The sequence below is a fragment of the Anas platyrhynchos genome, chromosome 2 (genome assembly GCF_047663525.1).
Source record: "Anas platyrhynchos isolate ZD024472 breed Pekin duck chromosome 2, IASCAAS_PekinDuck_T2T, whole genome shotgun sequence".
NCBI classification, from domain to species: Eukaryota; Metazoa; Chordata; class Aves; order Anseriformes; family Anatidae; genus Anas; species Anas platyrhynchos.
The window spans coordinates 22,669,715-22,697,305 of NC_092588.1; the positions used below are offsets into that span (position 1 = coordinate 22,669,715).

Genomic DNA, 27,591 nt, shown 5'->3' on the forward strand with positions numbered 1-27,591 from the left:
GGTGTCTCAATTCTCATGCTTATTTGCTTACATCCCCCATCTCAGCATCGTTGTTAGTCCAGCCTTATTTTCACATAAATGAAGAAAAGTGGTATGTGATATGAGATTGGTGATGTCTGAGCGTCATAGCTTCTTCTGGGGAAGGAATGATTATCCCATGGGCCCTTTATTTGCCGTGAAAAGGGACCAACCCAGTGTGCTTGATCTAATCAGTCTGCTCAGATGCAGTGATGTGATACTTCCTGGAAGCATCAGGCTTAATGTGCATGTATTACTTAGTGTAAAAAGAGCAGCTGGGAAAGGACATAGGCAGTTAAAGCAATTGAGCTTTCTAAGGGGCCCTCAGGAAGAAGAGTGACTGGCTGCGAGCAGAGAACCTGGTTAGATGAGTTGTCTCAACAGCTGCATGGATTAGGAAGTGTGTGATAGGCTGTATCAATGCACCCTTCAGCCTCCCATGTGTGACATCCACAGCCAGTTGAACAGAAACATGTAGATTAGCTGGCCTCCGAATGGATGTGAAACACCTGAGTGTGCTGTGAGCTGATTTGTCCCAAATTTCCACTTTAATGATTGCCTTTGTTATTTGATGCTTTTACGTATGCTATGGAGTTTGCCTTTTTCATTCTCATACTTTTTAATGTGTGACTTGCATGTGTTTTTGATGACGATGGATTTGAAGCTGTTTCATGGGTGACTCATGTTTAGAGGGTAGCACCAGCAATCAGAGGGACGTAGCATACAGAACCAGAGCTAGCCAAAGGTACCAAGGAGATGAATGAGGATCTGGACGCAACAGGAAATCAGAAGTGAAGCAGAAAGATGACGACTGTGAAATAGCACGAAGGTGCAATGTACAGAGCATGCTATGCTCTGAAGAAGAATGGTGCTGCATGTTTAAAACCTCAGAATCAAATAAATCAACTGTTTTAACAGGAAGCATGACACCCATATGGCTCGATATAGCAATAGTACAGCATGAGAACCATACATCTGGACCAGGATAGTAACCCTGACTGTAACGTATTCCCAGTATTAAGATATTAAATAGCTTTGTTAGTTTTAACTGTACTGTGTGCTGGTTATTGATGGCACTAGTATCTCTGCATGAAACTCCTGTTGGAACTAGAGTTAGTAGATAACAAGTTGTTTGCTGTGACAAGGATTATTGTGGGTGGATTGCAAGACAAAAGTCATTCAAGAGGATAACACAGGCACTGCACAACCTACGTGGTGTAGCAGGCTGCAGTACACCCTCTTCTCCCTTGCTGGTTTCGTGATCCTTAGCTTCTTTGTCAAGCTTTTGATACAGCTGTTGTGCTACCTTCTTTTGAGAGCTGGACTTTGCCATGTGGTTGTAAAAGCACCTCTCCATCTAGAGGTGACCCCAAGATCTCCATGTGGTTTGCCCACTGGTATTTCAAGAACTGCAAGCAGGGCTTTGCTTCCTTAAGAATACTTCATGTTGAACAGAGACCTGCCCTTCAGAGACTTTTAATCAGTTTCTCCTAATACGTGACTCTGGAGGAAAGCAGGCAGTGAGTTGCATGATCTCACTGTACGTTTGTCCGTGCTGTTTTTCGTTGTTGGTGGTGTCTTCCTAATATGCATATTCATGATTGCATGGGAGTCATCAGAGACTAGGGACGCTGTTTCTGAGCTGGGGTAGATTTGGCGAAGCTCCAGCAGAAAGTGTTACATTCAGCATACCATAAACTCTTTAACTGAATTTGTTAATAGCTAGAAGTCTTCAGATAATATTTTACTGCACTTAACCAGAAAACTACTGGCTCGTGCACTCTGGGCTGTCTCTTCCTCCAGATATCCTTCTGACCATAGTTCAGTTTACTGTACAGTTGACTTTGGAGTCCTATCTTGATTGCAGAGCAGGTAGGCAGTTTCACTCCCCCGGGGACAGAGCAATGCCAGGAAAGCTGCCGTGCTTGAGCTGTGCACAACAGGATTTGTAGTTCTCATGGTTCTCACAGCATACATCGTTTGAAGCAGCGCAGCAGCCAGCACGAAGAAGCAGCACAAATAAAGGCTTTGAGCAGCATGCCACTGAATAGAATCACTGTGCAAGATCTCAGAGAGAAATGGCAGGCAAGGCATGCATAATGCGCTGTGGAGGCGGTCACCAATTGCCGAGGAGCGTGGAGTTTGTCCCACCATCGAGTTCGTTGTCTGCTTGCATCGGGAAAGGCTCATACAAGTCCCTGAAAATCTCTGGGTGTAGTAGTGTGTACTTATTTGGAAGGAGCAGCTCCTACCTCTGCTACATCCCTGCTGACTGACTGTGCCATTAATTGAACTGTGGGACTGAAAAAATAATTTGGCAGGCAGGTTTATTTTTAACTAGGGTCAGTTCCAGTCATTTAGTGGAAGGGCTGACAGTAGGAATTACTGCTGTAGGCTTCAGCGAAAGGAGGGACTGGAGCTTGGCACTGCAGCCTAAGTGAGTGCATGTGTAACTGTGCCCTTGGGCTCCACGCCCAGGTTTTATGAGGCTGGAGTGAAGCAGGAATAGGGAAGTGGTTCTATTTGTTAAATAATTAAAGCTAGTTATGAGTAACTCAGGTGCAGATCATCTTGCTGACTCATCACTTTTTCATTTCTGTTGAGTCATCCTGCTGGCTTGCGGAGGGATTCTAAGCGGTTTTGGTTCTTGGTTTCCTTTTTGGAAAGGAGCTGCAGATGTGTACCAGCACTTTCAGAACTGAAACTGGAAGGAGTTGCTATTGCTTAACTTGATTTCTGGGCAGGATTGTGAAAATAGAGGGAAATTACAACCTGGTGTTGCAGCCAAATTAGGATATTCATCTTTGGTTCTGTAGCTTCTTGCATTTCCAAGCATGTCTTGGAAGTTTATTTGCTTAGTTCTTGTATTAAAGTACCAACAAGCTATAACTGAACGGCATTTCAGTTGACTGAACAGTTTCTTTGTATTTCCTTAAAGTTGCATCACATGGGATGAATCATGTATATATGGGTGTGTTTTCTTTTATTCTAAGATGTTGATCAAAATCTAAGAAGTGTTCTTAAGGCGTCTGGTACCTGTAAAAGATTCACTCTTACTGGATCTCTGATAGCACTTTCTCAGGAGGTTGTGTTCCAGTTGTGCAGATCTAAAGCAATTAAGATAAACAGTTATGCATTTCATACTGCTTCTTTACTTATAGGAGATATTTAATCAATTATGATTCTTTTTTGCATGCTTTTTTTTTTGTTTCTTTCTAGTTTTAAAACTGAAGTTTGTCTAGTCTGCTTGAAAAAAAAAATGAAATCAAGCAAAAAGAGTTCCTAGTGTTTGCTTTGTGATGCTCATGGAGTTCAATAAATATTACTGCTGACAGTTTTTGGTTTGTTTGTCTTATTCTTCAATTTTTCATTTTTCAACTTGTATTCAGTCCTACTGTGTCCTTTCTTGCTACTGTGACTAATTTGAGAATACATTTCCATTCATCCTGACTGAAAAATAAACAACAAACGTGACAGAGTGCCAGTTCAACTATGCTGACTGTATTGCTGACTTCAGCAGCTCTAAAACAGCAGAGAACTTCAATTCTCATACCTGGATTCTTGGAAGTAGTTGAAGGACACGCTGCTACTTAAGAATGCAAAGAAACCTGTTAAAAATTCAGCATGGATGTAGACTTGCTGAGTCTACAGAGTGTTATAAACTGATAAATGTTACGTAAGGGGATGATTATTTTTTATTTTTTGAAGATCAGGAGTTATGTCTGTGAATACTTTGAAAGCAATGGGCTCACATGTTACACTATCATCATATAGAGGTACTTGTGATTACTGAAATGTGGATCATTGAATAAAATCTATTCAGGGCCAGCTCTAGCTATATAAGATTCATGTTAGTTCAGGTATACAATCTTGCAGTGCAATAGTAGTCCAATATATCACAGCATAGCTTTTATGGGTTATCTACACACCAAGAACTAACAGGGAACTTTTGCATACACGGCAAAATAATTAACATCCTTGGAAGATATTTTAAAGGATACAGTGTTTGTGGCTGAAATGAAAGACCCATTATATCTTCCTGTGTGGATGTCATCTAACAATTGTTGAATAATGTAGGTAATTTAAAAAGATCCCAAAAGTTCAAGAATTCGTTCTCTGCATCAGATGGCAACAAGCAAGAAAAATGGTGGAAGAAAAAGCACGTAGCATCTGGTTGGCATCCATTCTCAGTCATTTCTGTAATTGTCTACGGATCAAAGGAACAGGTGATAATAGTTACTGGCACCTTCTAGCATAAAAGTATCCTGACATCTTAGTAGCCCTTTTTCTGGGCCAAGTAGGACTTTGTGAAGGTTATAGGGGCACATCTGTGTGGGTGTAGTTCTGCAGCTTTGTGTCAGGTTGGAGCACGGGCAGAGTGAGAAATGTTTATCTTCAAAAATGAGCATTTATTTATATTCCATGTAAAATGAAAGGACCAGTCTCAAAAAGAAAAGAAGAACATCTAAAAAGACAAGCTTCAGCAGAGTCCTGCAAACCAGTTAGTGAGACAAACTTCCTAACAATTACAACCTGTATTTCTCCAAGCTACATTATCTCCATTATCTCACTACAGGTAATGAGTAACAAGCTCCCTGTGATGACTATTTTTTACCAAGTTTGTGAAGAATATATTTATTTAGTTGTCTATTTGTATTTATTTATTTCTCTATTTTCTGTACACCTTTATCCCTTGTGTTTTTTGTTTGTTCTCGGTGGAGAAGGTCTTGGTTCGTCCTCTAATTTGTAAATAGCTAGCAATAAGAAGCTACTAAGGGATGCAGAGTTAGGAATTGCTGATGAACAAAAGCAGATCCTTTTATGAAGGATGGCAATGTATAAAAAGCAATAATGTTTGATTGACAGGCAAGAGAATATTGCATATTCTGCTACCTGATCTGCATCAGTCAGCCCCTTTGCTAATTTTGCAGCTTGCTTGCTCAAATTGGTTTCTAGCCATGTAAGAGTCTGGCTATATGGGTCAAGTTACTAGATAAAGAGTTTTGAATTGTAAATGCTATTGGGCATATTCCTGTCTATAAAATATGTCATGTACATGGTGTGATAAACGTTATGAAACGATCATATTTTAAATAGCCTAAATGTATAGAAACAGTCCATGTATATACCTGAAAATGGTTTTGTTTTCTTGCAGCTAACAGAAGATGAAATTGCAACTATTCTGAAATCGACTCTTAAAGGACTTGAATATTTGCACTTTATGAGAAAAATACATAGAGATATCAAGGCTGGAAACATCCTTCTTAACACCGAAGGGCATGCAAAATTAGCTGACTTTGGTGTAGCTGGCCAGTTAACAGTAAGTACATGTGGAAAGATGATTTTAAAAATGCTTTAGTGCTGCTAACCATTTTTTTATACTTCTGTCTCTTTCTCTGCCTTGAATTTTGTGTCTGAAAAGAAACTAGTGGTTGAGTATTTCATGTATTGGAAGGCTATTTTTTATTTTTATTTTTTATTTTTTACTATTATAACCCGTTGTACTTCAAATGGTTGTTGATTATGCTTTAAAGCTTTGTTAAAGATTTACGATCGTTGTCACCTGTTTAGCTTCTAGAGGCTGGTAGCCTCAATCTGCTTGGTCTTAATTGCTGTCATTACCATTTGAGTTTAGGGTAGCTAATTTTAATTTTTAAATATATAACTAATATCAAAGGAATCCGTGAAAATAAACATCACTGTTTTAATTGCATAAATAATGTAATTACAGGATACAATGGCAAAACGTAATACTGTTATAGGAACTCCATTTTGGATGGCTCCAGAAGTAATACAGGAGATCGGCTATAACTGTGTGGCAGACATCTGGTCCCTTGGTATCACGTCAATAGAAATGGCTGAAGGAAAGCCTCCATATGCTGATATTCATCCAATGAGGGTAAGTGTATGCCCTAGCATTTATTTCTAATTGTATTTTTTAAAAGTACCAATACTGGAGTCATCAAATGGTACATTCATGGATGAAATTTATGACTAGGGATTTCTACTTGCTGTGATGCTTCCTATTTGCTGCCGTTTGTTTTTTGGCATGTGTTTATAAGGTGTCAGAGTATTATCTCCACTGGAGAGAGAAAACAGTAAATGCTTAACTGACTTAAGGCAACATATAGAGCCAGTTTCAGACTACAGCTGCACTTCGTAGAGTTCCATAACCAAGAGGCCATCCTCCTTTGTAAGTTTTGACTTAAAAGTCATCTAGAAGAGTATTTAGGATTGCTGTGTGTGAGCACTGCTGGTGTTAGTAACCTTTGGCAGCTCTTTTTTTTTTTTTTTTTAACCAGCTCTTACAGTCTGTTGCTGAACCGATTTACTTCTTGCAAAATAAAAATGTAAATAGAATTACTCACTCTATGAGAAGTAGCATTTATAAAGGAATTGCTCTTGAGAAGTTCATAGGGAAAAATGCTTGTCTAAGAATAAGTGCTGCCAGTGGTAGTCATGCTTTTGTTTTCTTTTTTGAAATGAACACTAGAATAACTACACTGAGCATCAATAAATAATCCTTTCTTGGATTGTTTACACCTAAAACCCATTTGGTACTAAAAAGAAACTTTATGTTAAAAGCAGATTATTTTTCACCTTTGTGCTTTGCTGTGAAAATTGTATACGCGTTAGATTATCTTGCTCAGTTTTCTTTTGCTCATGTGTCGTATATCAGGATCACGATAAAAGTATATCAGCAGTCTTCAGAGAGAAGGTGCTGTTCATATGTGATTACTGTAAGGTAGTGTCGTGGTTTAACCCGGCTGGCAGCTAAACACCACGCAGCCGTTCGCTCACCCTCCCCCCTCCCTCTCTGGGACGGGGGAGAGAAATGGAAAGTGAAGCCCGTGAGTTGAGATAAAGACAGTTTAATAAGACAGGAAAATAATAACAAAATAATAATAACAATAATAACAATAATAATAATATGGTGATAATAGGGAAATAATAATAATATGTACAAACAAGTGATGCACAATGCAATTGCTCACCACTCGCTGACCGATGCCCAGCCTAACCCCGAGCAGTCCGGCCCCGTCCCCCCGTCTAGCCACCCCTATATATTGTTTAGCATGACGTCAGATGGTATGGAATACCCCTTTGGCTAGTTTGGGTCACCTGTCCTGGGTCTGTCCCCTCCCAGCTCTTACTGCACCCCCAGCCTGCCCGTTGGCAGGGCAGAGCAAAAGGCTGAGATGTCCTTGGCTTAGTATAAGCACTGCTCTGCAACAATTAAAGCATCGGGGTGTTATCAGCACTCTTCTCATTCTAAGCCAAAACATAGCATTCTACCAGCTACTAGGAAGAAAATTAATTCTGTTCTAACTGAAACCAGGACAGGTAGCACATTTGTAAGTTCAAGTGTATTTAGTGCTATTGGGTTCTTGTTTGTTTGTGCTTTTTGGACCTGAGATGTTTCCTGATTTTTTTTCCACTGTGCAGCTCAGCTAAAGCTAGTGAGTGTTTTGTTTCCAAAATGATGTAATGTTTCCAACTGCAAAACTTAGTGTTTTTCTTGCACCATTGCACCACTTTTTTTTTTTTTTTTTTTCTGGGTAGCTAACTATTTTAAAATTAGTGTCCAAACTGAAAATACTCAGATGAAAGCCAAGAAGACCAGGATAAGCATCTCTGTAGCTTGTTTTCAATATCAATGGGAATTTAATTCAGATGAACTGACATATTGGGGAAAAGTATTTGAAGAATTATTCATTACGAATCAGTTGAATTTTATCATGGTGGCTTTCTTGCTTGTACTTTCAGTGAAGTTGTCCTTATTACAGCTGAGTTCATTTGACATAATTGTGTGTAGTTGCACTAGCTGTTGAAAGGTGAGGACTGCATTATCAGTGAGGATTTTATAAGCGTGACAATAGCTGCTTATAAATCAAAGGTCACTGTTTGAGTTTGAAGGCTTGTGAATCTGTTTAATTCATGTAATCAAATGAATGCTATCAAAGGCCAAAGTAATTTAACACAACAATTCTGGATTACATAGAACATGTGTTCTTGTTAATAAATTACGTTATGGCTTTTAAGGGCTTGTATGCAGTTAGTAGTCTTTTATGTATTTGATACCTAGAGTTTTTCTTAATTTTTATTAGTGAGTTGTTACAGTGGTTAACAAGAAATACACAGATTTAAGTTGCAATAGTTTTCCCAGTGTCATATGATACAGCTTCACAGGACATTTGGACATATGTAGATGCTTTCCTACTTTGTTTTAGTTATGACACAGAATTGATATAGGCAAGCATGAAAGCTTGGGTAAATTTTCATTGCTTTTTCTAGATGTTGTTGGAGTTCTGTGGTATTTATGTAAGGCACAATTTTGTTACTTGGGAATGCATGTTGAAATTACCATGTGCGCTATTTTGCTGTAGGCTGGTTGGCACTGCCACAAAGGTAATGCACTGCCAGTAGGCTATTTCCTTGTCAACTGCATTTACAGCTTAATAGAAATATTACATGACTTCTTTAAACAAGTGTTTTGGCAGAGAGGAAATAGCAGATTCCATGCAAACAAGCATAGCTTCCTCTGCTTAACCACACTCTGGCTACTCTGAGGGGTTGTGCTGGTTTCAGCTGGGAAAGAATGAGAAGCAGGGGGTGCAAAATGGAATTTGGTGTGGGGGGAAAAAAAAATCCGTTCCTCTCTGTTCAAGTATTAGTGGCTTAGTGTACTTGACTGTGTAAGTGTCATCAGTGATATTTTCACTTGTTTCTGGGGCAAATCAGAGTTCAAAATAACCTGCTGTTGTTGTACTTGGTTTGAAGCTCAAAGGTCAAGACTATTTGCAAGCCTGGTAGTCTAATGCTTTGTTCATGTAAGAATTACAGAATGCCTCACATATTTTGTGTCAGAGTTCCTTTTTGTGCTTTTGCTGGTGCTGTAATAATGGTATGCTTTGTTAGTAAGGGAAACTTCTGTGTTTTCTCCGAATTTTCCTCAAAGAAGTGTTTTTCAGATAGGGAAAAAATTCAGACATTGTCAAGGTTACCCTAAACTGTGGTGATACTGTTGCTAGAAATGGCAGTGAGTCTGCTGTTGAGTCAAAAAAAAAAATAATAAAAAAAACATCACTGAAACCTAGATAATTTAACAGGGCTGGAAGTCTGATTGCAGTCGTCAGTGCAATGACCAGGGTTAATGTGGGTAACAGTGTATGCATCTGTCTTTGGTTCCTGTGCTGGGATGAGCAGTTCTGAATTTATTATAGTGGAGCTAATTTAAGGGGGCTTCTGTGTGGGTCTAGAGCAAGACTCAAGCTCCTACTCTGAACCTGCACTGAGAGGCTTTAACAGCTGTGCTCCTGTGTTTCCTATGGACTGCAGCATATGTGCAGGCTGTTCTGATAAAGTATTCCTCCTACCACTGTCTGAATTTAATTCAAACCATTAACTGCTTTGTGTAGTCTCTCCTCTTCCTGCAATATCTGTCTTTAATGTCTGTTTGTTTCTAAAGGTCTCTTTTTTTATTTCTTTTGGTAGAAAGACAAAGGTTGGCTCTATTTTTCCGCAGTAGTTCTGATCGTGCTTTATGGTGCAAGTTGGTAACGTGCTTTTGATATGTTTTCTGTGTTTGCTAATCAAGCTGTGATCTCAAATTTGTTATGTAAATGAGTTGTTTTTGGTGGAAGATTGTTTAAGCTGCAGGGTTTTTATCTGATCACCATCTACGTATTGCTGACACTTCTTTTTGTTAAGAAGTAGACTAACTTTGCCATAAAGCTCATCTTACACCTTAAGAATGGCAGCTTTTGAGGCCCTTTCTCTAGGACCACCACCCTTACCTTATGTTCTTTTAGTATATTAATGCAATGGTCACTTACTGTCATGAGGCTGTGATTTTCATGATCAACTTAAGCCCCTTAAAGTGTGGGCTTCAGGTTATAAAGATGTCTGTCCCTAGCCAGGAGCTCCTGCTTGCTGACCTTTCTGGTAAGCAAACGCTGGCGTTTTTGTGGCCTCACAAGGAGTTGGGCAGAAGAACTGGTCTTCTGGGAAGCTAACTGACAGAAAACCTGCTGGAGCTGAGCAAGAGGAGCACGTAGATGGAGGGGGGAAGTGGTTTGAGTGGAGTTACTACTTCTGGCCACAGCTATGCACTGAGCCTTGTAGGCTGACTGTAAAACTGCAGCCTGTATTTCATAAAATTTGCTCTTCTTTGCAAGGTCAACACTTACTGACAGGATGGAGCGTTTCAGATAAATGCTGGTAGCTCAAAAAAAAAAAATCTTTCATGCTTATCAGGCAGCTGCAATAATTCATGTTGCTGCAGTATGGAAGAAGCTGGTGGTAGATGTGTTTTTCAACACTTCACAGTATTGGCCTTTGTTTCTTTCTGGTGAGGTTTGTTGGAAATGGACCATGTGGGCATCACATGTTCTACAGTGAATTGGAGGAAGCCAATTTGAACTGCTTCCATTTGCTTTAAGTCCAATCATGATATTTATTTTTCCATGGCACTTACCCAGATTATCCATGCCTCCTGCTTAGCCTGTGTCATTTCCATCCTGGACTAATCTGTTTGTAATAACCTTTTATGCCTGATGTATCTTATAACAATCTACCATTTCCCAGTTATTTATTCTCAGCATACTGCGTTAAAAGTGGAGTTTGAAGTGAGAATTATTGCTGTGTAAAGCTGCAAGAACCAAGGAAGGTGTCCTGTTGAGCATCACTGTCTGATTTAGACTGGTTTTTAATCATTGAGTAAATGGTTTCCTCTATACCGTCTTATGCCAGAAGTTGAGGATGGTGTGGGGGGGAAACACCAAAAACCTTTTGTCATTGTCAGATAATTTTCTATATAACCAATTCAGATAGGGGGAATGCTTGCCTTTTTTTCCCCTTCTCCAGCAGATGAAATTGTCTCATCAGTTTCTATTGTTTTATTTGAGAGGTCACATTAGCATTAATGCTTTCAATTTAGAGCAGCATTATAAAAGTATATTATACTATTTTCTTATTTTAGTGCTTCTGCTTATCTTTAGAAAAGAGTTTGAGGTAACTTCCAAAAGTCATTCCCTTTTAAAAAACTTTCTGTGAGGCACTTGTTAATTTATAACTGGAGATCTTGACTGCTGTTTCTAGATAGAGCGAGTTAATATTTAAAGAGATTTAAATATGGATTGTTGATTGTATATTACTGTTTATTACTTTACTACCTGTTCAAAATCTTGTGGAAGAAGGCAGTGAGTTGTGGTAGGACTCTCTGAGTGGGATTCCTCAGGGAGGTCATAATTCTGTGGAATTTCTGTTGTGGCTTCTGTGTTATGATAGGATATTTAACTGTAGGCAAACTGTGTGCTTTCAAGTGCCTGGAAGTACTAAGATTATTTTAAAATAGTTAAATCATAAGACTTGGAAAAAAGCACGAGACCCTAGCACATGCAGTAATGTCAGTGGTAGGGTTATGAATGCATGTAGTTAAAGGAACAACAGCAAAATGGCTCCCCTTTTCACAGAATCACAGAATTTCTAGGTTGGAAGAGACCTCAAGATCATCGAGTCCAACCTCTAACCTAACACTAACAGTCCCCACTAAACCATATCCCTAAGCTCTACATCTAAACGTCTTTTGAAGACTTCCAGGGATGGTGACTCCACCACCTCCCTGGGCAGCCCGTTCCAGTGCCTAACAACCCTTTCAGTAAAGAAATTCTTCCTAACATCTAACCTAAAACTCCCCTGGCGTAACTTTAGCCCATTCCCCCTCGTCCTGTCACCAGGCACATGGGAGAACAGGCCAACCCCCACCTCTCTACAGCCTCCTTTAATGTACTTATACAGAGCAATAAGGTCACCCCTGAGCCTCCTCTTCTCTAGGCTGAACAAGCCCAGCTCCTTCAGCCGCTCCTCGTAGGACTTGTTCTCCAGGCCCCTCACCAGCTTCGTCGCCCTTCTTTGGACCCGCTCAAGCACCTCGATGTCCTTCTTGTAGCGAGGGGCCCAAAACTGAACACAGTACTCGAGGTGCGGCCTCACCAGAGCCGAGTACAGGGGGACGATCACCTCCCTAGCCCTGCTGGTCACAGTGTTTCTGATACAAGCCAGGATGCCGTTGGCCTTCTTGGCCACCTGAGCACACTGCTGGCTCATATTCAGCCGACTGTCCACCATCACTCCCAGGTCCTTCTCTGCCTGGCAGCTCTCCAACCATTCCTCTCCCAGCCTGTAGTTCTGCTTGGGGTTATTGCGCCCCAGGTGCAGGACCCAGCACTTGGCCTTGTTGAACTTCATACAGTTGACCTCAGCCCATCGGTGCAGCCTATCCAGATCCTCCTGCAGAGCCTTCCTACCCTCGAGCAGATCGACACACGCACCTAGCTTGGTGTCATCTGCAAACTTACTGAGGGTGCACTCAATGCCGTCATCCAGATCATTGATGAAGATGTTAAAGAGGACCGGCCCCAGCACCGAGCCCTGGGGGACGCCACTAGTGACTGGCCTCCAACTGGACTTGGCTCCATTTACCACAACTCTTTGGGCCCGGCTATCCAGCCAGTTTCTAACCCAACGAAGCGTGCGCCAGTCCAAGCCAAGAGCAGCCAGTTTCTTGAGGAGAATGCTGTGGGAGACGGTGTCAAAAGCCTTGAATTTCGAACTGGGTCTTCCATTGTGTCTCGTCATTTTCTTAAAACTTGAGTCCTCAAGACAGGATTTTAGTGTGTGTTGTCCAACATGATGCCATGTTCATTCTAAGTTCCTTAATAAATTGTGATACACTGTATTACGTACATCTATAGTATGTTAGATATGCTAATATGTGGTGACTTAATTCTGTGGTGTGATATGGTTGAAGCAGAAGACTAGAATTTGCAAAGAGCTGTTGAGAGACCTTTAGGTGTCTCCGAGCTTTGTGTGGAGTGTGTTTGCTTTAAACTGACCTTAAAAAGCTTCAGAGGGGCTTTCTTCCTGCCATTTCTGTTGCAAAGAACATTTAGGCAGCCACATGATGAACTGGTTCAGAAACTGACCGAAGAACAAGAATTAGTTCTCACTGATACATGGTGCTAGGACGAGGTTGGAGCCCATCTTACCTGTCCTCTTGGACTTTTCCAGTGGTGCCTATCAATAAAATGAGACTGATTTCTAGACTTTTTAAGGGTAGATGTGTTCTCTGCAAAGCTTCCCTCCTTCCCCACCTCATCCGTTCTTTGAGCGGTACCACAGCAACAGTATTTAAAGATGAACTTCATGAGGTAAACTTCTAGTGGGCCTTAGGCAAGCATGTGGCTGAAGAAGAGTGTTGTTTCGTGAGCTATTTGCCCCTGTGGAGCAAAATAGGACCCCAATTTCAAATAGGTGGACTAACTTTGAGAATAAAATGAGCACAGTTGGTACTGTCTAACAGAAAATAATGTTCTTTATATCATTTTTTTGTCCAGTGTCAAAGGAGTTGTTTCCCACGTAATCTCCATGAGAAATGCAATTCCATATAGTAACAGCATATGTAGCAATTTGCTTTTAAGACAGTAGTAGTGTTCTGTGGTTCAAACCAGTTGTTGCACTTACACTAATACCATCACTGAGCGAGGATTTGTATCTTGATTTCTTTTTTGTTCACAGCTTTCTTCTTTCAAAGTTGAATTCCAAAGAAGTATGACTTTTTTTTTGAATATTTAATGCCTACAGGATTCAGGGAGGAAGCAGATTTTGAAAGGATTTAATTTGCTTACTTGCTCGTCACCAACTCTGCCGTGGGCTGAATGTAGAGGAGGAAACTACTGGGAGTGTTCTGATGAGTGAGGAGGTCAACCCAGACAGTACGCCCTTGGTGTAGGCCAGTTTCTTGTGATAAATATAATTTCTTCCCACTTTTTGGCATGTCTAGCATAGAATTTTAATGAAGGTTCCTATACACCAAGCATTGCTTGCACTTTGAAATCAATAGAATTATTTGGCGCAGGATAAATAAGTTTATCACTATTAAAAGTATGCATTCTTTATTTTTTATGATACCAGGTTTGTTGGTTGCATCTGTGCACAAAAAGGAAATGTTAATCTGTCATGTGTAATAAAGTAGCAGAAATTGAGAATATTTGAAATTTGGACTGGAACTGGAGTTTAATTTGAATTAAATGGAAAACATTTATTTCATGCTTCTAAATGAGGATTTAATTAAAATTAAATTGGTTCATCTTTTTAGACTTACCCCTGAATAGGAAATTTGAAACATATTTGAGTTGATGGTTGGTTTTCTCTGACTTTGATTAATCACTTTCAAAGTAAGCGGAGGATCAGTACAGTAATTTCATAATTACACACAAGTGAGTTAACTTGAAACTTTAACTAAAATAACTGTAAGGGAAGTTTGATGTTGGTTAGTTTCATGTAATGCTGTCTATCTTCTGTGTATGATTCGAATTCTTAGAAGTGCTAATCTGAAAAAAGGACCATACCATGATACTACCCATTTATTTGCAAGGTACATTAATAGGGAAATGTTTGACCTGGAAATACTACTTTTCAAAGACACTGGAACAGTAAGTGGGGACTGAATGAAGCCATGAAATAGGTGGAAGGATTCTTGATGACTTCAGTGAATGTTGCATCGAGTGCACATCTGAAAGCATTGGTAAAAGTTGTTTGATGGACCTGTTCTTGTGGTTAAAGCCAGGAATATATTCAGCAAACCAACCTAGCACGGCATGGGTTAATGTTATTCTCTACTACTGAGCTGGCCTCTTTCTCCCTGGAGGAATGTTGGAAATAAACAAACAAACAAAAACAAAACCCTCCACCAAAAAGCTCATTCAGAAGTTTTAAATCACTGTAAATCTGCTCATTTGTGATGTTAGGAAAACTGTAAACATAGATCAAAGTGCGAAGCAAAACTATTCTGCAACTTGATGATCTCAAGAAAATTTTATTTGAAATAGACAACCAGTAGTAAATCATCAAGATGCATTGAAACTAGAATCACAAGTTGTATGTTACAAGACTTGTTTATTAATTAACATTACAGCATTCCTGCTTGAATAAGCCTTTCCATCATCTGTACACATAATTGTATGCTGGGTGGTTTGTTCAGTTCATTTTTACCTTGCACAATGGACTTGGAAAAATATTCGGCAGTGTATTTATGCACAGACTTCTGAGAACTCCTTTTGCTAAAAATTCTACAGTACCTGCAGCATATTGTGAAGTATAGCATGGATTTCAAAACTGTAGGTGAATAGCTATATATATGCACATATATACACACACAAATGTCTACATGTCCTTACATGTACATATATGATGCATGCATCAATTTCTTTTTATTTCCATCATCTTCCAAGTTCTATGATTAACAGAAAACATAAAAGATGATTTTTTTTTAATTATTTGGAGGTCTGGCAACTACCTTTATAGAAGAGGGAATTTGTGCATTGCTTTTAATTGAAATAGGTCCACTTAATTTTTGCATGTGACTAGTGTCTTGTTAAGCCAAAAAAGAACTTGGTAAATCTTTAAAAGATCACTGGTGGCTTGAATTAACGCTTCTGTGTTCAAGTGAATATGTTCATTTTTTTCTTAAACTTTAAAATGTTTTATTTCTGTATAGTTGGTAGACCTAGAGTCCTTGTCAAGGAGACTTGACTAGTGTATGGCCCAAGTCTTAATACATTAATACACTTTTTAAAAGCAGAAGTGCATTTACTTGGGTTTTGGTTAGAGGGATATTTGATTTTGAATTATGTGGCAGAAAACCGCAGTCAGATTAGGAGGAAAATATTAGGCTTCTATTACTACTCACCGTAAGATTTCTTTTTTTGTTGTTCTTTAAATTTATACTGACTGTTTAAAAAACTAAAAATTGCTTCAATTGAAAGGAAGGTAAAATTTGGAATTGATAAAGCTTATTAAGACTGTATGTACCCAGTTTCTGTTTTGGTATTATATTGCCTTAAAATGTACACTCAGTCACTTTTAAAGAGGATGATGCATAATAAATGTAAGAAATTTATTTAAAAGGAAAGGTTGCCAATCAGACTAAATTTGTTTCAGTTAAAACTTGATGGTCTAAAGACAACTTATAATCCTTTTCTTGTTATAAAGTATTGTCAAATTTGTAGTAGTATCAGTTAAAAAGTTTATGGAAACTTTGTTTTAAGGTGGTTTAAAATAGAACTAAATCTTTAATTTGTATTTGATGGCACCTGTTTTCATTTTGTTTCCCCGGCAACACCAGTGGTATCAAAAAATTGCCCGTAGACCACCCTGGTTTTAGAGAAGAATGAAACCAGCCTGTCTTTTTCATTTCAGCCTTTTATTTTACTGACTAAATATTTAAACAGAGCTCTAACACGCAGTCAGCGGTCTGTGAACTGACTCCGTTGACCGGGGGATGCAACTTGTGATTTTTTTGTATTAGAATTTTCTGTATCGATTTCAGTTTTTATAGGTTATTTTAAAAATGCCATAAGAGAATGTATAGGAAATACTTTTAATAATATCCCATGGCAGAAAGCAGCATTGTCTACCTGCAAAAGTGGAATAAAAGTTTGCGTTTGTTAGCTAGCATGATCTGTTTTCAAAACTATATGGATCCAAGTTCTTATTCCAGATGTGAGTTCTCCATTATTGACGTTCCCCTGGGAAAGAAAGCAAGCCAACACAAGCGTTACCTCCAGATTTCTGCTTTCTTCGGTGCCTCTTTACCGTGTCTGAGAATTCACATTGATTGTGAAGATTGTTTGAGGTGTTTGGAATGCCATACCTGTCTTAATGTGTTATGGCCTTTATGCGTTGGTCTGTGTTTTAGAAAAGCAAAACTGCATTAACTCTTGGAAGCGGCACTTATTGCGTGCCTACCTGAAGAATTCTGCTAACAAAAGCCTCCTGTGCCAAGCATGCTCCTGCACTCCGTGCCGTCCTGATGTGTTCTCGTGGAGCAAATCAGAACTATCAAGACAACTTCTGATTTAGGGAGAATTACAGAAATACATGAGAGGCTAGGAAGTGTCAGGTGTGTGGTGTTTTTCATTCTTCCCCAGAAATTTAGAACAGTTTATGAAGTGATCTGATCGAAGAAAAGAATATTTTGGTGGGGATCTATTCTGAAGATGTTCTAGGGAACATGTGTTGGCCCTTGCAGCACTTCCCAGTACCTGGGGAGTGCTGGAACCATGACTGTAGAGTTGGCAATAGAGGTGGAAGCCCAGTATTCTCTGCTGCTACTTTTTTTTTTCCTTTTTTTCTTTTGTGCACACTGAGTAGTTGCATTATTGGAGCCTCACATGGTAGCAAGCCCAAGACTTATGGGGAAACTACCATGCATGTGTTGAAATAACCCTCCTGTTAAAGCAGATGACTCCTTAAGGAATGTTGTAATGATGAACCCTGGCCTGGGGACAGAGGGCATTGGATGAGTACGTGCAGACACAAGTGAGCATTGCCTGTATTGTCCTTTCACTTTTGGAGAAAAGTTTGAGCAACTGAGTGAGCACTTTGAATGCTTTAATTTTACGTCAGGAGACGGTAGAATGTTAGCGCTATCTTGTTTTTGTTTGCCTTTATTGTTCAGAGGAACACAGTTGTGTAAACTTCTGTTTCCATATTCAGAAAGAGTAAACGCTTATTTTTTGGGGTGAAAATGAGTGTGTGCAATTTCCTAATTTAAGAAAAAAAGAAACTGAACTTTATTGAATACCGTGCTGCTCAACACTGAGAGGTAATTAAGTCCTGTAGAAAAGCAATGCCAAGTTCCTTAAAACTTCTCTTATTTGTGTCAATTGTTAGGTCACCTTTGACTTCGATTTGAACAAATGGTGAGACTGGAGCAACTGGATGTGATGTGAGGTTTTTGGTGGGAAAACATGTTGAGTACAAAGTAGCTAGTAGGTTCTTGCTAGACTGGAAATCCTACAGCAAGCTGATGGGTCTAGGGTTGTAGTTGATGATTTCTGGTTTTAGATAACTTGCCTGGAGGGGAAAGAGTATTCTGCAGTATTTATCTGGCAGTAGGATTCTGAAGATGGCTTTGGTGTCATCGGAAATGAGCCTTGCTAAAAATCACCTGGATCAACTTGCCTGTAATGTGGCTAAACTGTGCAAGTGTGAATAATACTGACAAACACATCTCTGCTAGATGTGTGTGTGTGTGACAACAGTGATGATTGTGGTAGAATTGGCAGGATGGGAGCGGTGGCCAATGGAGCTGGACAGGGTTTCCTGACGAATGCAGAAGATCGATACTGCCACGACGTGTCCCCATCTGTTCTAGCTATCCCGAAATAGCACAGTCACACCCTCAGCTGCAACCTTTGTCATCCGGGATTCTTCAGATAACTTGAACAAAATGAAAGCACGGCTTTGACTTAAGACAATTTTTTCAGAGTTTGAACTGTATAGAGAAAAATTTTGAACACTTACAAATCTTGTCAAAAGAAACCCCCAAAACTTTCTCAGTGCTAACTGAGAAAATAATCAGACTCTAACCACCTGTGTTGGGTCTTTGCTATCTTCTTCTTCCAACTTGAAGTGTACAATGTAATTAACCTGGCTAGCTGTTACGTAAAGGAACAGCTCTAAGATGCGTAAGGATTTTCACACCCGCAGTTTTACAGTGTCTTGGGCTTGTCATAGCTGACAAACTTGTCTGTTATCATCGCTGCACTGATGTAAATTTCTGATTTTAATAGCAAACTTTTTTGAGATTGTGGCCATTTTCTTACAAAATGAGTTGCTTTCGTTTAATGCAGTTGGAGGAAGGCAGGACTGGGAAGCATGGGAGAAGTCTCCTCCCTTTTCAGGGGTAAGAATCTCTTACATCAGCAAAATTGTATCACTTCAGGTGTGCTGACAGCTGCTTTTAAAGAGAATAGAAATTGTTTAATTGAGGTGATACAGGCTGAAAAAACTTTCTGGTGGAAGAAATTTACTCTAGCATACATGGACTAAAATGTCTGCAGGTAGAGGTTTTGTGGAGTAACTGCTCCCGCAAAGGCAGGCTGTCTTTCTGTCTTGAAATATTACTAGGTTTAGATGATTTATTTTAGAATACTGCCAGAGATGCACGAACAACTCTACATATAGAGTATGTTTGATGTACCTAAGCTCTTACTAGTAATGACTCCCAAAAGAACGGAAAGGTTACTTGTTTGTATTTATGTTAGTCAAAGAATTAGGTGGAAGAAACTAAAAAGTTTGGGAAGAAGTGCTCTGATTCCTCTTTTGATTGGCATTGATCATTTTGACCAAAAGCCTTTGGTGTTCTTTGCTCCATCAAAGAAAGTAAGAGGAGATTAGACATAGACTGCATTCTCATGGTCTATGTTACCCTTTATTTCTGAATGACGCATAACGTTTAAGTGACCTAACATCTTTCACTGCTCACAAAAGCTGTTCTCTCATCAGGCCTGCTTTCGCACATTTGCACGTTTGACTTATGTAAAAGGGGGTCAAAGCAAACTGTTGCCCTTTGTTGTTGGGTTTGTCCTGTATTGTCTGTGATCCCAAAACATGCTGCAGTTACAAGTGTCCTGTTTGCAACCAAACTGCCTGCTTCTGATTTATGTGCTTCTTGAAAGTGGTTTGTTTTGTTGGTGTATTCTTGGTGCATATCAGTGGCTGACAGGTGACTCAAATAAGCCTATTTGATCCCATTAGGCTTGCTTTGTATTCAGCAAATATATTATCATAGAAATCAATTTCCTCATATTTGATAAAAGTAATCAACTTTAGTTGATTTAGTTGATCCCCAGGTGCCCCTGGGGATATGCTTAACATTAGCGTACATACAAATGCACAGGAAAGAAAGTTTTCATGAAAATTGTCCTGCATTTGTTTCCTTTTCTTTATGACCTGTTCTTTGTAAATATTAAGCTTTTAATTTAGCTCCAGAGCAGTGGTAAAATTACACTTCTAAATAATGGTGTTAGAACTGTGGTGTTAACTTAAGATTGATTATTGTTATTTGTCATTATTATTTTTAAAAGAATTGTTAGGACTTCGTTTCTGATCTTACATCTTTAACAAACCTTACATAGATAGATTTTGTTATAACTTATTTTGGCTTTTTGGGGCTACTTTCACTCATTGGCTTTTTTTTTTTTTTTTTTTTTTTTTTTTGTAGACTAGTTCTTGAGCTTTGGTTTTTTCTTTTTATTATGGATTAAGTCAGTCGGGTATAATGTTAATTTTCACAAGCCATTAATGACTGTGCTTATACTTCAGGTGCTACTGTATGTACTGGGTGAGTTTGTTTTCCACCACTGCTGCTTGATAGTCCGGTTAGTGTTACCTTGCTTGCTTACCTGTATGCACACAATAAAAACATGGTTGGCTCACTTTTCTCATTTTTCTTTCAAATCTTAAGGGAACTTGTTTTCTATGAAGTTAATATTTGCTGTTAATGGAAGAAAAACATTTACAGGGAATGCCATAATTAGGTTTGTAACATAAATAACTCATAATTATCAGAAGAGTTGTGATGACCATAGACTAGTAACTCTGGCAATTGCATAGTAACCTTTTTATTTCTTTCTTTTTTTTTTTTTTTTCCTATTCCTTTTATAACATTACTTTGATCAAAAAGTGCGTGCTACAAAAATAAATGACTTGATACTCCAGGATTTTGGTGACTGACAGATGTCTTTCCCTTCTTTCATTTCCTTTGACAATTATGCTTTTATAAATAGCCTTACAGAGCAACTTCAGAGGTGCTATCACAAAACTAACTGTGGAACTGTTATTCTTTCTGAATATTTAACTCCAGACTAATTGGTTAATAAATAGGTTCCACTTGCAAAGAAACAAGATGTTAACTTGTACTAGGTGTTAACCTGTGAGTAATAATGCTGTAGATTTTTTTTTTTTGTTTCCATCAGAGATAACTCTGGTGTAAACTGTATTAACGCAGTTTTCTCCTGAAATGACAGTGGTGCATCTCAGTGTTAAATACATACATATTTTTCTTGTGGCTTTCATTATATCCTTCTATTTTATCTATGAGTAGGAGGACTCTGCGTATTTGTGGATGCTTCTCAGAATCAAAATAGTTAGTTACATTTCCCTTCCACGCCCCAAGATTGCTTCTGCCAAAGAAGAATAACAAATAGTTCTGGTTTTTGCTTTCCAAATTCTGAATTACTTTACATCTTCTTGCTGTTAATTAGGTCTTCTGGACTTCGACAGCTAGCTAGCTGGTAGGATTATTCTGGAGCATTTAAAAGTATTAACAGAATATTACAGGAATTTGCTTGTTCTTTATATTTTTGTGATCCTAGTATTTTCTCCTCCCCCTTTCCCATGCCTAATAGTAAATTACAGGAGTCCTTGTGTATTTAATTGTGTGTTTGTTTGTGTGCTTATTTGTAGAGATAAGGGAATTTTCTGTTAGTTCGTAAGAATTCTGCTACACTTTTGACACTAAAATATTGGCTTTTGGTTGCTGTTCAGAATTCAGAATTTATTCAGAAATGAAGATCATCATCTGCAAGAGAAATTTGTTCTACTAAGTAATATGTTATGGTTCTTATGCCTTTGCATTTCAATTGGTGATGGTTTAAATTATGACACCCAGTCCTTGGCCTGAGGGCTTGTGATTCTGTAACTTTTTTCAGATGCATCAACTAAGCATTGCCTAATTTGTTATGAAAGTGAAAGAAAAGTTGTTCAATAATTCTGACTAAGTTGTGCTGCTAACATCTGTTTCTGATAAAATATTGGTAATACGATAAGAATTTGAAAGAATTGTGTGATTACTGGGTTCAAATAACCGTTCAAATGATAGTCAACCAAAGATGGCTTTTCCTTCCTTTAGAGAGTCATTTATATGTATGAGGTGTTATTAAGTCCAAATGGCAGAGAAACCTAATGCTGAGTGGCATGTGAAGGCGATGCGTGGTGTTTTGCTGTTCTTCATGGAAACTGACAGGTTTCGAAGATAAGTTTGTTTGTAATTGCTTCTTGAATTCATCGTTAAGTGTATTTATAATTTAATTAAGGACATTGGATGAATACTCATTGTGAAAAGTGGAGGTGACTTGCTGTTATAGAAAATTCAAAAACGTATGCTTGACTTTTGACTTTTAATCACTGTATTTAATCCATAGAACAGTGGTTCTCAAAAGAAGGTTGTCTTTTGACGGGCATGGCAAGTCCTTCAAAGCTTCGAAGGGTAATGGCTGAGTTGAAGCTTGGCTGGTCCTGCACCATAATTTAAGGCCAGACTCTGATACTTGGTCTGTGTTGTTAGGCAAGATCAGCACAGAACTTCTGGCTGTTTCGCTGATTTCCACGTTGATTTTCCACGCATTCACCTCCTCTCTTTTCCCTGGTTCTCTGGATATGCAAAGGGAGGCAATAGAGAAGAGGTGAAGTCAGAGGATGGAGCTATCACAACCAATGTGTCTTTCCTGTAGGATTGCTGCTCTGTTTCATAGTTTCTTTATCAATGTCTGTGAAAACAGCATTTGCATGTCTGTATTTGAATGTCACTCATTGTTTGAATGACTCTTGAACCACAGAAAAATTTTTGGTCTTTATGTATATATGAAGCTTGCATGTTACGGGGAGAACACATTCTACACCTGCCTTTAATTATACTTTTTTTTTTCCCATGAAATAATCATACATTGTGTTAGGATCTTCAGTGAATATGAGAATCCAGCCCTGGTGATCTCCTTCACTGCAGGAACCTCTACTTCCAAATTTTTCAGTTTTATGTGCTTCAGCTGTATTTTATTGTTACTGCATGCCAGCTTCCTAAAGGAAAAAAAAAAAAAAAAAGCAAGCAGTTGCTGTAAGGTTAGGGTGTGCGTGTAAGTATATCAGGTGATGTAGTTCTTACACTGTAAGAACTCACCCTTTCTTAACTTCTGTACCTTGTGTGTATGTTCTTCTGAGTATCTTGAACTCAGATTCAGGCAGCCTCGATAGACAAATGTGTGTAAGTCTTATTTGGAAGCAAGCCAGTGAATTTCAAAAACTAGCTCTAGGAGATATCTGGATGGTCAGGGGCCTCAGGGTTTTCAGAGAAGGATGAGCATTTTGTACTTGATCATTTCTTTCCCATGGTTACAAGCTACTTTGAAACAAGGGGAATCCTGTCTCCTTTCAGTGAAGGAGAAGAAAACAATGAAATTTTTACAAAATTTGTGTGTATAGATACATATGTATATACACACTACACATAAGCATGTATTACATATGTGTATATACTTATGTACACGTGTTATATGCATACATTTATATTATTTTTTTGGTGACATGTTACAGTAACTATATCATAATGGGCATTTTCAGGTGGACAAGAATTGCAGTTTTTATAATTCTTTTAAATTTCTGTGCTTACTAATGCTAATTCGTTCAATAATGTGCATGCTGTCTTGTTACTGACCAAGACTGTGAACTGTCTGTATAGCTGTTACCAAATGTTTGTGCCTGACACCTACGGTTAACTTAAATCTCCATCTAAACGGAGGCTCTGTCAGTTTTATTACTGAGAGTGGAGTGTCTTAGGAATGCTAAACTAGTATGTAGAGGATACTCATTGTTTACATGGTCTTTCTAGTTACGCATTCCCAACATTTATCAGATGCCAACTATTTCCTTTGGAGCACAATTCACCGGAGTTCCTGGTAAATCATTACATATTAATCTGGCTACACAAATTCACACTTCTTAACTTCTGTTCTTTAGTTGTTGGATATTGTTACATCAAAAATATAATCACAGGCATTGAACCTCTGTATGGATTTAGTCCTGGTCGGCTACACGGTTTGCATGTATGTAAAATCAAGATTTTTAGTTGAATCTCTGAGTTTCAACTCATGCTACTGCATTATTTGCCTTGCTTTTCTCTTCATGGAATTTTCTCTTCATTCAAGTGCTTTTGTCAGCCTAACTCAGTAAGACATTTCAGCCTAGCAATCTGTAACAGGCATGCTCTTTCTAGTTTCCTGAATGTAGAGGAAGGTTGTAGTAATCTCATATCTCCCTTTACTTTCATATGTCAGTTGGGTTAGGATTGTCTTCAGAATTTGCTCCTGCTTGAAATAAAAGCTTTTATGAGTGAGATCTTCACTGCCTTTGATCCAAGGTAGTGCTCTTTATTCTTCTCGGATAGCTTATTTAATCATCCTTACAGCATTCCTAGCTGAATCTTTGTGTTCCTGTTAACCGAGAAAGGCTTCTTTCTTTCTTCAGTGGTTGTATCCATTTTTGGACAAAGAAGCTAATTCACCAAAACCATTTGGTTTGTTGGTGCCTTAGTTGTGCAGTGGCTTGGGCAATGGCATCAGAAAGGCATGTTGGGGTATGCTATGCTGGTTCTGAGTCATTGTTTCAGAACATTGCCCTGTGTAGCTCCATGTAAGGAGCCAAGAGAAAAATGCAAGAGGAATCATCAAGATATTGCTCACCCTCTGTGCTTTCTGGTCTTGCTGCCTGTTCTAGAGAAACTCTTGCTTTATTACTTGTGCTTGGTGCTTTTTGGCTGACTGCCATATCTTCAGGTAGAGCACCCAGACTTTCTCTCCCTGAAGGTTGAGCCAGTAGTCCTCATCAGCTTTCCATCCTCTGATCCTGTTGCTCTCCTTACTCTGCCTTGAAATGGGTTTGTAAAATTGCAGTTTACATCCTGATGTTAGGCTACACACATAGGATTCCAGAAGGAAGATACAAGTCTGTATATGGCTCAAAAAACAGGGATAGAGGAAAGACTGTTCCAGAAAATTTTAAGGGCCAAGAAAGATGTAGATATTGTAGGTACAGTCATGGCACTCCTAATGCAAAGTTGTACGATGACTTCTGGTTTATATCAGTGTATTGTTTTGGTATGGATGAGTGCACTGGATGTCTGGAATCCACATGTACAGTGTGCTATTCCTGTCCTTGCAAAAGGATGCCACTATCTTCCATCTCCCATCAACAACACCAGAAACTGTCAACATCAGAGCTCTGCTGTGGCCTGAGGACATTGCTGTTGTTGGTCAGATGTACATATGATCTCTTTTATGAGAGGAATGTTGCCAAAAGAAAGACGCAAGAAGTCAAAGGAGGTTCAAGTCACTATGGAAGTGTGGGGCCACTATGCTTACTTTCTATCTTTTCATCTCAGATATATACAGTAACGTAATATTTCTCAGGATCAGCTTCTGACAGTTTTCAGACAGTAGATCTGAGGCAATGTTTCAAGACTGACCCTTTGAGACTAGGGACTTGCCATAGTATGTTTTTTTTCTTTTTTTTTTTTTTTTCCCACTGAAGAAAAGCAAAGAAAGTAACAATTTTCCCTATTCTGTGTCAGGCCTTCTTTTCAGATTTTTATCTCTTCTCCCTTTATTGGTTCCCCTGAGGTAGTGTTTTAATTCAGTTGTCATGCTGTGTTTGAGTGCTAGGAGTCCTGGTCAGCTAAGAAGTGTGCTGGAACATACCCGAGATATTCCCTTAGCTCCCCAGTCTGCTTGGATTCTGTCAGTGCAGGTAGGTGGTCTTGGCCTTATGTTCTGGATCTGTTTGCTGAAGTTTATAGATCAGTGTGTCCTTCTGAAATGTGATTCAGATTCACAGGGGTAGCATATGCATGGTTCTGCTTCAGATACTCCTGAGGAACCTGTACCCGTTGTACTTTCAGCATCAAGAAGACAAGATTTTTCTGTATTCATTGTGAATATATCCCCATATCTTTCTCGAGTTCTAGAGTGCTGAAATAAGGAAAGTGGTTTCTCACTTAAGCTTTGTGATATGGCAGGTACGTAATTTCAGCTTTGCAAGTGGAGAAGGTATTTTTTATCTTGTCCCTAATCACAATTAGAACTGATTAAGAGTACAGTGAATTTCTTTTTCTTGTACTGAGAGATTCTGCTCTGCAGTAGCATCAAAGGCTGATGTTGAAGGCACCAGGGCAGGAACAGCCACGTGCTCCAGTACAGGGTAGGGCCTGCGCAGCTGGAAAGCAGCTTGGCAGGAAAGGGCCTGGGGATCCTTGTGGACGCCAAGTTGAACATGAGCCACTGACACCTTTGTTGTTGATGTGAACAATGAGATTGAGCACATGCTCAGCAAGTCTGCTAATGACACCAAGCTGTGTGGTGTGGTCAACACGCTGGAGGGAAGGGCTGCCATCCAGAGGGACCTGGGCAGGCCTGAGAGGTGGGCCTGTGTGAGCCTTGTGAGGTTCAACAAGGCCAAGTGCAAGGTCCTGTATCAGGACCCAGGGCAATCCCAAGCACAAATACAGGTTGGGAGGAGAATAGATTGAGAGCAGCCCTGAGGAGGACCTGGGGGTGGTGGTAGACGAGAAGCTTGATATGAGCCAGCAACGTGCGCTTGCAGCCCAGAAAACCAACCGTAGCCTGGGCTGCACCAAAAGCAGCATGGCCAGCAGGGTGAGGGAGGTGATTGTCCCCCTCTGCTCTGCTCTCGTGAGACCTCACCTGGAGCCCTGCATTCAGCTCTGGGGCCCCCAGCACAAGGCGGACATGAACTTGTTGGAGTGAGCCCAGAGAAGGGCTATGGGGATGCTCACAGGGCTGGAGCCCCTCTCCTACACAGACAGACTGAGGGAGCTGGGGTTGTTCAGCCTGGAGAAGTCCCTGGGCAGAGCTTACAGCGGCCTGCCAGTGCCTAAAGGGGGCTGCAGGAAAGCTGGGGAGGGACTCTGTGTCAAGGGCTGTAGTGGCAGGGAAAGAGGGAATGGCTTTAAACTAAAAGAGGGGAGATGTAGATTAAATATGAGGCAGAAGCTCTTTACTCAGAGGGTGGTGAGGCCCTGGCACAGGCTGCCCAGAGAAGCTGTGGGTGCCCCATCCCTGGAGGTGCTCAGGGCTGGTGGGGAAAACTGGAAATTAGGAGGCTCTCTCTGAACATAAGGACTCAATTTTTATTTTTTTTAAACTGTGTAAGTGACAGAGCATTGGTACAACAGGTTGTTAAGAGATTGTGGAGTCTTCCTCCTTGGAGACTTTCAGAAGCCAGCTGGATGTAGTCCTGGGCACCTTCCTTTGGGTGGGACCAGATGGCTTCCAGAGATTCCTGCCAGCCTCAGCCACTCTGTGATTCTGTGGCATCTCTCAAAAATTCTTTTGAATTTGTAGCCATTTGCTTCCATCTACACCTTCTAATATAATCCTCCTTTTTGTTGACCTTTGATCTGCAAAAGGGAATGCAACGTTTCAGTTAATTTTCTTACTCGTACTGCCATCTTTCATTAGGATTAAGCTGTTTTCTTACATTGGGAAGTTAACCAGCTGATGTTTTTCCAGAACTGCATGCATCCCACAGCTAACATTGTAGATGTCAGGCGTGCTTTATTTTTCTATTTGCCTGTCAAGTTCTTTTGCTTCTATTGTCTGCTCTATGGAGCTCTTTAAGTACTGTTTTCTCAAGCTGAGGACCATCGTGTTGGATAGATGCATTTCTGTGAAGCTGTTGGAGTGGAATGAATGAATACATACAATTAGAGAGAAAGAGAGAGGTGAGATCTTCAGCATTTTCAAAGCATATCTTTCTCAGATCTGCAAACCTTTGCTTGATAGATTCACGAATTTGTTGCAAAACATGATGCTATTCAGAGGCTGCTCAAGTGAGATAACTCTTGACAAGGTGCTCTTTGAGCTGCTTTTCATGTGA

General features: G+C 39.6%; 1 protein-coding gene across 1 annotated transcript in view; it reads left to right on the forward strand.

Moving 5' to 3' along the window:
• The window catches only part of STK3 (serine/threonine kinase 3), a 138,205-nt gene that overhangs the window by 22,497 nt on the left and 88,117 nt on the right, over nt 1–27,591 (forward strand). The window contains exons 5-6 of the mRNA XM_038173783.2: nt 5,174–5,338; nt 5,750–5,917. Of these exons, the coding sequence (XP_038029711.1) occupies nt 5,174–5,338; nt 5,750–5,917 (333 nt within the window). The remainder of the gene's footprint in view (nt 1–5,173; nt 5,339–5,749; nt 5,918–27,591) is intronic.